Below are 11,211 nucleotides of genomic sequence, written 5' to 3'. Positions count from 1 at the left end.
AGTAAACTGCTGACTCGTTCTATTTATAAGGTACTGACACAACTTTCAAATGATTTTCAATGTCCAGTGAAGATATGATGTGACAGCAAAAACATGGCAAGTGTGTAGAAAAGAAAAGTGGACACGGAAAATAGATTATTAAAATGTGAATGGACTGAACAGTTTTGACTGAGTGAGTGTCTGATATCTTTATGGAATACACGTGTTGGTTCGCAGTGAGTTCACAGTTTTAACGTACAAGTTTGCTTAAATTTATTTTCAAGATCTGAGGTAAAAAGTTTGCTTTAATTTATTTTCAAGATCTGAGGTAAAATATCTATTGTTGCTTTCACTATGGCTATAAAGATAACGCAAAATAATATTCAAACTCACATTAGACCCTTTTAACATTGAATAAAGCACATAATCATTACCTGAGATTATCAATGTCATATTTTGTATGTTGTTCCTGCCGCGATGTTGCAGAAAATAAAAACCATTCCTAAAATAGAATCGCTTGTCGCTTATTGTCACGTGTCGCGGTCGCAGATGGTTAGGACAAAAACTACATGGAAAGATACTTTTTATTGTGTCGTGTCTGTTTGGGACACACGATGTTACAGTTTGATCCCCCCAAAAAATCTAAGCATAAAAGTATTAATACTGACAAATCTAATAATTTAATCTGCAATTAGGAAAAGTAGAGAGAAGAGATCCAGTCTGGGAATGAGCAGGAACAGTTGATTTGCTCATTTGTTGTTAATATTCAACAGGCAAAGTTCTTCTGTATCTAAAAGCAAAAATGTTCATAATTGTTTGAATAAAACAGACTACTGGGGGAAAAAACAGAAAATTCATCTTGTGATTATTTTAACACAAAAGCAACGATAATATAATAATTAAAATAATAATAACAATTTGATATATATATATATATATATATATATATATATGCTCTGCTTTAGTATGTCACAGTACATGTTGGCATTCATGGTTCCTCAATGAACTGTAGCTCCCACCACCATGCTTGACTGTAGGAAAGACACACTGTAGCTCCCACCACCATGCTTGACTGTAGGCAAGACACACTTGTCTTTGTACTCCTCACCTGGTTGCCACCACACACGCTTGACACCATCTGAACCAATTAAGTTTATCTTGGTCTCATCAGACCACAGGACATGGTTCCAGTAACCCATGTCCTTGGTCTGCTTGTCTTCAGCAAACTGTTTGCAGGCTTTTTTGTGCATCATCTTTAGAAGAGGCTTCCTTCTGGGACGACAGCCATGCAGACCAATCTGATGCAGTGTGCGGCGTATGGTCTGAGCACTGACAGGTTGACCCCCCACCCTTTCAACCTCTGCAGCAATGCTGGCAGCACTCATACGTCTATTTCCCAAACACAACCTCTGGATATGACGCTGAGCACGTGCACTCAACTGGCCTGTTCTGAGTGGAACCTGGCCTGTTAAACCGCGGTATGGTCTTGGCCACCATACTGCAGCTCAGTTTCAGGGTCTTGGTAATCTTCTTATAGCCTACGCCATCTTTATGTAGAGCAACAATTCTTTTTTTCAGATCCTCAGAGAGTTCTTTGCCATGAGGTGCCATGTTGAACTTCTATTGACCAGTATGAGAGTGAGAGCGATAACACCAAATTTAACACACCTGCTCCCCATTCACACCTGAGCCCTTGTAACACTAATGAGTCACATGACACCGGGGAGAGAAAATGGCTAATTGGGCCCAATTTGGACATTTTCACTTAGGGGTGTACTCCCTTTTGTGGCCAGCGGTTTAGACATTAATGGCTGTGTGTTGAGTTATTTTGAGGGGACAGCAAATTTACACTGTTATACAAGCTGTACACTCACTACTTTACATTGTAGCAAAGTGTAATTTCTTCAGTGTTGTCACATGAAAAGATATAATAAAATATTTACAAAAATGTGAGGGGTGTACTCACTTCTGTGAGATACTGTGTGCGTGTGTGTATATATATATATATAAATAGGTCAATGGCCCTTGGCTTGGTGTTGGCAGAATTCGGCACTCTGCAAAAACTAATTGAGGAACCCTGGCCTACATCATCCGCTGGAAGCCACTCTCTCGTGAACACGTGTATGCCAGTTAGTGGAAGCTAGAGATTGTGGTTTATAAAGTTTTAAATAATGGATATTTTTCTTACACAAATGCATCGATTGGCTTCAGAAGGCCTTTAATAAACCCCCGGAGCTGACAATATACAGTACTTTTTATGATGGATGGATGCCCATTATTGGACTTCAAAATCTCAACACCCATTCACTGCCATTATAAAGCTTAGAAGAGCCAGGGCTGCTGCTTTTTTTGTTGTTGTTAATAACGCTAATTACAAAAAACACTTTTGTTAATAATTGTATTCGTCTGAAAGAAGAAAGTCATATACACCTAGGATGTGTTACGGGTGAGTAAATCATGGGGTAATTTTTGGGTGAACTATCTTAAAAGAGCTTTCATAGTGATTTGTGTTTCTAACTTCTGCCAATTTATTTATTTTTTTTGTTTATATAATACATATGTTATTATAATCTCGTCATCATTGTGCAGTTCTTTTTAAAGCTTCATCAAACACGCTTTAATATGTTTGTCATTACTCCCACAGCAAGCAAACCAAAGGCATCTTATGGTTATTAGCCTTAACTCATATTGTTTGTGGTAAGTGTGCTTTTTGCATAGTAAGGAGTATTTTTTTTTATGGACTCTTGAAGTGTTTTAAAGTGCTTTAATGGCAGAAAAAGCCATTATAGAATGTGTGTGTGGGTTAGAGATATTGATTCATCTTTAACAATGTAAACCTAATATTATTTCTAATCATGTAAGAACAATATTTATGCCTTCAGTGTTGGAGGTAACGTGTTACAAGTGACGTGATTACATTTTAATTTACAAAAAAAAAACTGTTACTTTTTCAAATAAGTTACGCCAGTTACGTTTTCACATTTATTGACTGCCAGATCCTCTGTCTGCATGTTGAGAAAAATCGGGAGTAAGTGCAAAGTACAAACTTGCACACAATTATAATGATTCTGATTGTTTGAATGGATCGAGTATCATGCTGAATTCTAATGTCTGTCTGTTCTACAACAGCAGTAAACAGACTTCATTTTATCAGCTCTTACGAACAAGTGCAGTAAACAGTCAGCATATGGGTTCAGGTCCAGGAGATGCAATAGGAAGTTGTGCATTTCAAGAACTTTTCAGGGTAACCTTAAAAGGGAAAAAATTACTCGCCCTCATGTCAATCCGTACCCATAAGATTTGTATTCATCTTCGAAACACAAAAATTCTAATATTTTTAATGAAACCTGAAAAATTTCAGTCCCTCCATTGAAACTACACTTCAGAATATGAGGTGAGTACTTTCAGAGTTTAATAGGTGTGTGTTTACAAGTTCAGGGTTTAATGTATGTTACTAATCTCATTGTTAATGATTCATCTGTTCATTTTGTAATTGTTTCAATCACATTCAGATCTGCCTTTATTCATATGCACCACTTACATTTTACAATCTATTTAGCCACTGATGGATAAAATCCGTTTTTGTCTTTTTTGCCTTGTAAGCTGTTACAATATGGTAGTAAAGTTGGTTGCAGCTTCATGTTGACTTTAAATTTTAAAATATCTGATTGACCTACACTGAGAGAATACTTCCCATTCAAAAACTCACATACAATGATGTTTCTGATTGGTCTTCCTTCTCACAATACTGAATTGTGATTATTTAATGCATCAAATTAACAAAATATAGCCATCTATACACTGCCAGGAAGGTTTCACATTATATGTTGATTCTCATGCATAATCTACAGGAAAAAAAGGAGCGTGCTGAGTGTCATGACAACAGCAAAACTGCTCACAGAAACAAGGCCTAAAACGTAAACTTACCTAAAACTCGAATACCATTCTTTTTCTGTCTTGCAAGTACTTCTGTGCACTTCTGGAAAAGCAAATATACATTAGTGAGAGGGAAGCTGGTGGTACACACTTCACCTACACACAAAAAAAGTTTGATATTCCTATTGCATTTACTCATAAAAACTACAAACAATCACACTGATACCAGAGACTGATATACAAAGATAACTAACAACATGAAGACATGAGATGATGTGATCCAACCTGGAATAAAATGTCTCATTAGTAGATGATATTTATGAACTGATCAATCATCTAAATCAAGATGACAACTTTTAAAATTAAGAGTGGTTCTGGACCTAAACGAAAACACCCAAACCAATTACATTTTACTTTCCTTACAAATATTTTCACTCCTTATAATCAAGCACAATAGTTAAGAAGTGTTGTATTTTACTGATTAGTAATCCACAGTAACACAATGACAATATGAAGGAGACAATTCACACGAGATAACATGGTTTTACCTGGAAACAGAATGTAGCTCCACAAGGACTGAAGACTGAAGTAGACGATGGTGGCAATGGAGGTTTTGTGGTTGTAGGGTATCAGAGCGAATCAGACAATTTAAGATTCGATCAAGAACATGGTTGAAACAAGAGGAGCCGAATTCCACAGAAAGGCCCAAGACAACAGGATGTTCGTAAATCAGATCCTAGCTCCAGCCAGTCTGAAGCAGGGGCGGCGTTTCCGAATGGCATTTGCCATACCCTAGCCCAGTCAGGTGTGCCGTGGAAAATTATCCAAGCTTCATATCTCTATTATAATTCGTTATTATTATTTTAAATAAATGCTACTGGTCTTCCTTATGTCTGTTTGAGGGTTTTACAAATATTTATCCAATGAAAAGCATTTAAAAGAGCTTGTCACTAAAGCTTGTAACGCCATTCTCAAACTGTCAGCGAAAACTCATAACTTCACCCCGCCTCCAATCAGATTGACACGCCACGCACAGCCTGGAGACAGATCTCCGCTTTTTCGCAATGTAAGGGTAAATAAATAACTGATGTTTGAAAAAGTACAGCGTTTTGTTTATTCAAACACTGTCTATAAAGTTCAATGTTTTTGTGTGCTTGAAGAGAGGAGAAGAGTCTTAGCTTTTGAAGTCTAGTTGTAGCCATATACTTTAAATATCCTGTGCATATAGCGCTTCATCGTTTCATGATATTTTGGCCAAGTGTATTAAACGACAAGAAAAACTATAGCACACATATAGCTACAATAAAAGTTATAACCTGTAAGTTGATGAAAGTGTTTAATGCGATGCACTTGCGGCCTCAGATACAGCCTTAGTCCATCTTTTTACGGTCCTTAATACAGGTTTAGCTGATTTCAGTTTCTGCCTGTAGGTCGGTATTAGATGAACCAAACAGTGATCAGAGAGCCCCAAAGCTGCTCGTGGGATATGTGATGTGCTGTCTGTATTTTGGCAGTTTCACGGGAGAGATTGGCTTTATTAAAGTCCCCGAGAATGATTAAAACAGAGTCCGGGTGTTGTTGTTCTGTGTCTATGATCAGATCAGCGAGTTTCTGCAAAGCCACAATACCAACTCTGACGACGTTTAAACCTTATCCCTTTCTATGTTTTTTCCTATATTTCAGTGCTTAGTGTTGTGCCGTTGGATTTTTTATTTATCAATGCCCCCCTTATGAGACCTTTTAACCTCTGGTCTTCACAGACCATGTCCTTATGTTCACAGAACGGCACCGAAACTGTCTTTTACAGATGTAGATGCACCAAAATGAACTCAAAAAGACTTATAAACGAATATCAGTCCATTGCTTAACTCCATATCATGTATGTAACCCACACATTGGACTATCATGTTCTAATCACTTATTGTGTATGTCTTTTTAATAACTATTGAATAGCTTAAGGGTTCATATTCATGTTTAGTATGTGTGTGTTTGAATCTTCTTGCTTGAAACGTTTCTTCCAATCAATTCTTTGTCAAATGTATCATATTCTTCTTATAGAAATCATGTCCAAAATTATACTCTGCAAGAGTGGGAAAATTCGGAACCATGTGACTGATGAGATGACATGTTGATTTATGTATTGGAGGAGAAACATACAACACCCTGAGCTAAGACATTGTCTAATTGGTCAAGTTAAGATTTGGGATGTGTCCAAAAGCCCAGTTTAAATACTCAGGACACCATCAAATTATGCGGCTTTTAGATTTTTCCTTGCCTTTTTGCCACCGGTTTTGACGCTGCTTTTTAGCGCTCTTTGAGCGTGCTCTGAGAGGTGCACTGTTAGATTGACCGAGTACAACTCCATACCGAGAAAAGAGATCCTCTGCACGGGGGAGAATTTGCTCCTTTCCCAGTTGACCTGAAGCCCCAACCAGCTGAGGTGGCTGAGTACCACGTCTCTGTGTTCGCACAAACTGTGCTCGAGACTGGGCCAGTATGAGCCAGTCATCGAGGTATTTGAGAATGCGAATACCTCTTTCCCTCAACTGAATGAGGGCTGCCTCCATGACTTTGGTGAAGACACGAGGCGACAGGGACAGCCCAAAGGGGAGGACCTTGTACTGATATGCTAGCCCCTCGAACGCGAAGCGGAGAAACGGCCTGTGTCGAGGGAGAACTGAAACATGAAAGTACGCGTCCTTCAGGTCGATTGCTGCAAACCAATTGAGCGGATGAACGAAAAATCGAAAAATACGTTTCTCCGTTGACATCCTGAACGGGAGCCTGTGGAGGGTTTGGTTCAGAACGTGCAGGTCCAGGATTGGTCGTAACCTACCACCTTTCTTGGGTACAATGAAGTAGGGGCTGTAAAACCCCGATTTCATATCGGCTGGAGGGACCAGCTCTACCGCGTTCTTCGCCGGCAGTACTGCGATTTCCGCTCGCAAGAAGGGAGCATCCTTGTTCGGCACAGAGGTGAACCAAATGCCCCTGAACTTGGGAAGACGCCGGGCGAGCTGAATCGCATATCCCAGTCTGATGGTTCTCGTGAGCCAGCGAGACGGTCTGGGGAGCGCTAGCCAGGCCCACAGGAACCGAACAAGCGGGACTAGGGGAACCACCGACGTACCCACAGTGGGGCAGCGAGGTGGAGCGCAGGGACACGACCCGGAAGGCACAGCGTCCCGGAGTGGGATCTGAGTGTGCGGTGTAACACTTACTTGGCTCCATGGTTGGGCAGGGGGCGCGTGAGAAGGCAAGGCCCTCAAAATACTCCCGATTTTCCTCAAACCAGGCCCTGCTGCCCTCTGGCAAAAGGAGAGGGGGACGGGAGTGTTGAGGCTGAGACTCGCACACTGCTATCCTCGCCCTCTTGAGACCCGGAGAAACAGGAAACTGCTCTTTTGTTAAATGTTTGGGTTCCACTGGCTGGGGAGCCAGTGGCAGAACAAAACTGAAAGGGAACAAAAGATTCTCAAATCGGCCCTCCTCCGGGGGAAGGAGTGGTGCGGTCACAATCTCCTGAAGAGCAGGATCCAGAGTCTCCGGGTTGCCCGTCTCAGAAATGCCGCTTGCTCTGGCACTTAACGGGCCTGGCAGGGGCAGAGACCGCTTTCTTGCTGCAAGCTCCACACTGCGGCTGGTGGGAAGGCTGCTGCTGAGGCCGAGCTGGAGCGGAGGCGGAGGCAGCGGGAGTGCGCCCTCGACGACGAGCGGGTGGAGGAGCTGCAGCCGGCGGCGGGTGGTTGACAGCAGCGGGCCGCTGGGGCAGGATGTGCTTAATTGCCTCCGTCTGCTTCTGTGCGGTCGGAGAACTGCTGGGCGAAGCTCTCCACCGCATCGCCGAAGATGACAGCCTGCGAGATTGGGGAATCCAGGAAGCGGTGCTTGTTGTACTCCCTCATATCTGCCAAGTAAAGCCAAAGGTGGTATTCCTGGACCACCAGGGTGGACATCATCTGACCCAGGGACCGCGCAGTGACTTTCGTTGCCTGCAGGACAAGGTCCGTTGGCAGCCGAGCCTTCATCTCCAGAGCCTAGCTCAACCCCGATGCAGTGATCGACATCCTGTCATCTGCCGGTGTTCTGAATGAAAAGCTGGGCCCCACTTTCCCTGGGAACTCAGCCTCCTCATCACGGAACACCAGAGGGTGTGATGTGCTACAGGAGTGAGGGGCCCGCGGAGACGCACTCAACGGGGAAGCCCTCACTGTAATCCTCAGATCGCCCTGGCCACACGCCGAAGTAGTCCTCCGCTGCTGAGAGACAGAGGAACTAGAATGGGGCACGGGGAGGGGGACTCCCCCTCGTTTTATTACGAGGAGCCTCGATCGCAACATCCCGATGGTCATGTTCCCACAACGAGAACATGAGTCATCCACGAGCGCTGCCTCAGCGTGCTCAGAGCCCAGGCACGAGATGCAGTGATTGTGACCATCAGACGGAGCCAAGAAGCATACACATCCAGAAACACATGAGTGGAAGGCCATCTTTTAAAAGACACAGTGTCACTCGTGGAGCTCTTTTAGATGTGCTCTTTTAGGAAAAAAAAGTGCTGAAGCGCCCAGGGGAGGTCGCAGCGCGACCACAGTTTGATGAGCTGCAGCACGCCATCAAAACACACCGTCTCGTTCTCTGGCGAGATCCCAATTCGTCAGTCACTGACGTAACGTTGAACGTGACTGACTGAAAGGGAACTGGGTTGGCCAGGGCAGAAGATTGGTTTTGTTCTCAGTGACCCATTTTTGTTTTGATTTTGATGTTTGTTTGTGGATCAATGTCCTGTTGGAAGATCCAACCATGGCCCAGTATAAGATTTCTAGCATGGACATTCTAGTCAGTTTTTAATTTTTATCCATTGGTATTTTATAGAATTCATTATGCCAAGATATAACAAGATATCCAGGATCTCTGGCAGAAAAATTGGCCACAACATTAAAGATCCAGCAGTATATTTCATTGTACACATGGGGTACTTTTTTATCCCTGTGTGCACCAAACCCATCTTTAGTGTTTGCTGCTAAAAAGCAAATTTTTTTTAGTTTCATCTGACCATTGAACCCAGTCCCGTTTAAAGTTCCAGTCGTGTCTAGCAAATAAATATGCTGGAGTTTGTTTTTGGATGGGAGCATTTTCTTTTCTAGTTTTTTTCTTGAAACCCTCCCAAACAGTAGGTTTTTTTTTTTTTTAGGCTTTCTGACCACAAGACTCAACTATTTTCTGCAATTCTCCAGCTGTGATCCTTGGAGTCTTTGGCCACTCAAACTCTCCTCCTCACAAGTTTCAAAAAAAAGTTTCTGTGCCAAAGATCTTACTTCCGGCTTCGTACAAGTTTCTGAGAGTTTTTTTTCGATCGTGAAAACGTCATGTCTCTTCATGATGTAAGTGAGGGTGGAACTCCTTATATGGGCATTTCTCTGGGAAGAACTTGCCCGCGCATGCATTCGACCAGAGCAAGAGCGAGATCGCGCCCATCAACGCACTTCATCCGGCAGCACTGCTGCACGGGACTCGCTCGGGAGTCGGGAAGAATGTTTCCAAAGAAGTGTGTTTTTGGTTGTAAGGGAAAGATAACTTTGTTCAGCTTCCCAAAGAACCCAGCGTTACATAAAGAGTGGATGCAGTTTGTTTTCCGGGGCAGCAACGGAGTTTCACAAGTGAAAGATCTTACTTCCGGCTTCGTACAAGTTTCTGAGAGTTTTTTTTCGATCGTGAAAACGTCATGTCTCTTCATGATGTAAGTGAGGGTGGAACTCCTTATATGGGCATTTCTCTGGGAAGAACTTGCCCGCGCATGCATTCGACCAGAGCAAGAGCGAGATCGCGCCCATCAACGCACTTCATCCGGCAGCACTGCTGCACGGGACTCGCTCGGGAGTCGGGAAGAATGTTTCCAAAGAAGTGTGTTTTTGGTTGTAAGGGAAAGATAACTTTGTTCAGCTTCCCAAAGAACCCAGCGTTACATAAAGAGTGGATGCAGTTTGTTTTCCGGGGCAGCAACGGAGTTTCACAAGTGTGTTTGTTGACAAACGTTTTATAAACAAGGCCCAGTTCGACGCTGTATTTTTGCACATTGTTTGATACTGAAAGATGGAGCGGTCCCAGCTATAAAAGATCCCAGTCATGATTCAGAACTGCAGATGGTAAGTCAAACGGCATCAAATGTCTGTATTTTGTTGGCAATCAGAGATCAAGTGCTCGTCACTCTTTAGCTCCGCCCACGGTGTGTCTCCAGGAGCTTGGCTGTTTCCGGAGAGAATCGTAAAGCTGTATCTTTCTTTTATAAATATGATAAAACTAAAGATGTTTGGAAGATATGAAGAATGCAGTACTACTCTATAGGGCTGGGTATCATTCAAAATTTTTCGATACTGATACCAATACCTTGACTTCGATACCAGTTCCTGAACGATACTTTTTTAGATACCAATTTTATGAAATAAATTTTAACAAGATTACATTATCTAAAAAAAAAACTTTGGTTTTATTTTTCAGCTTGTTGATGTTTATACAAACTCAAAGACTCATCTCCTGAGCCACTGCACAAAGGAACAAAATGTAACCAACATAATAAATCAGTGCAAACTAGTTTTAATAAAGCTCAAATAGTCTTCAGTTTACACATCTGTTAGGCTACATTTACACTAGTTAGTGTTAGTTTTAAAACGCATAGCTCAGACAGAATCATGATTTCTATTTATTTTACACCGATTTACTGATGAGGATTAGCAGCTTCCAGCGCTGTCTGCTTGTGTTCTCTCTTCCATGATCACTGCTCTGACTCAGAGGTAATAACATATTTAATTTCAGCAACATTACATGGCCAAAACACACATTAGATGGCAGGTCCGGTCGGATTTACCTATTTTCGTGACGTAGAAAAAACACATTTTGGGCCCCCTTCCCTATTAATATAATAGACCTAATATTACCACCCAAGCAAACAAAAATATTTCTTAATCAGTGGAAACTGATACAGTGTTTTCTATCGGAATAAGCGCTTGCGTTCAGTCAATAAAAATCTAATAGTTCTTAATTAGTTTGAGAACTGAGAAAGACCATACCATATAGTTGTGGCCACATAACCACCTCCGGGAGTGCATTATTTCTCTAATAATTTTAACGGCCTGGAGTCCCAACCACACATCAAGACATTGTTCAGATCATTTGTTTCAAGACATTTGACATGTTTCCGTCCTGAAATCTTGTGTGGGTTGAACTAACTTTTTTACACACCTCATCCCAAACCTTCCGTTGCAAATTCCATAACGTCATTTTAGAGCTGATAACAGAGGCTCGAGCCATTGATATGCTGGCTTACGCAGTTATTAATGCAGTCTAATGCGGTTATTAGAG

General features: G+C 42.0%; 1 protein-coding gene across 1 annotated transcript in view; it reads left to right on the top strand.

Moving 5' to 3' along the window:
* LOC107568054 (zinc finger protein 347-like) overlaps positions 1-11,211 on the top strand; it is a 41,413-nt gene that overhangs the window by 13,702 nt on the left and 16,500 nt on the right. The window contains exon 4 of the mRNA XM_016253902.1: positions 2,624-2,676. Within this exon, the coding sequence (XP_016109388.1) occupies positions 2,624-2,655 (32 nt within the window). The 3' untranslated portion in view covers positions 2,656-2,676. The remainder of the gene's footprint in view (positions 1-2,623; positions 2,677-11,211) is intronic.

This window comes from Sinocyclocheilus grahami, unplaced genomic scaffold, assembly GCF_001515645.1.
Source record: "Sinocyclocheilus grahami isolate Dianchi unplaced genomic scaffold, SAMN03320097.WGS_v1.1 scaffold1210.1, whole genome shotgun sequence".
Taxonomy (NCBI): Eukaryota; Metazoa; Chordata; class Actinopteri; order Cypriniformes; family Cyprinidae; genus Sinocyclocheilus; species Sinocyclocheilus grahami.
Note: the sequence above shows the minus strand (reverse complement) of the source record. Positions and strands in the feature narration are given on the sequence as shown.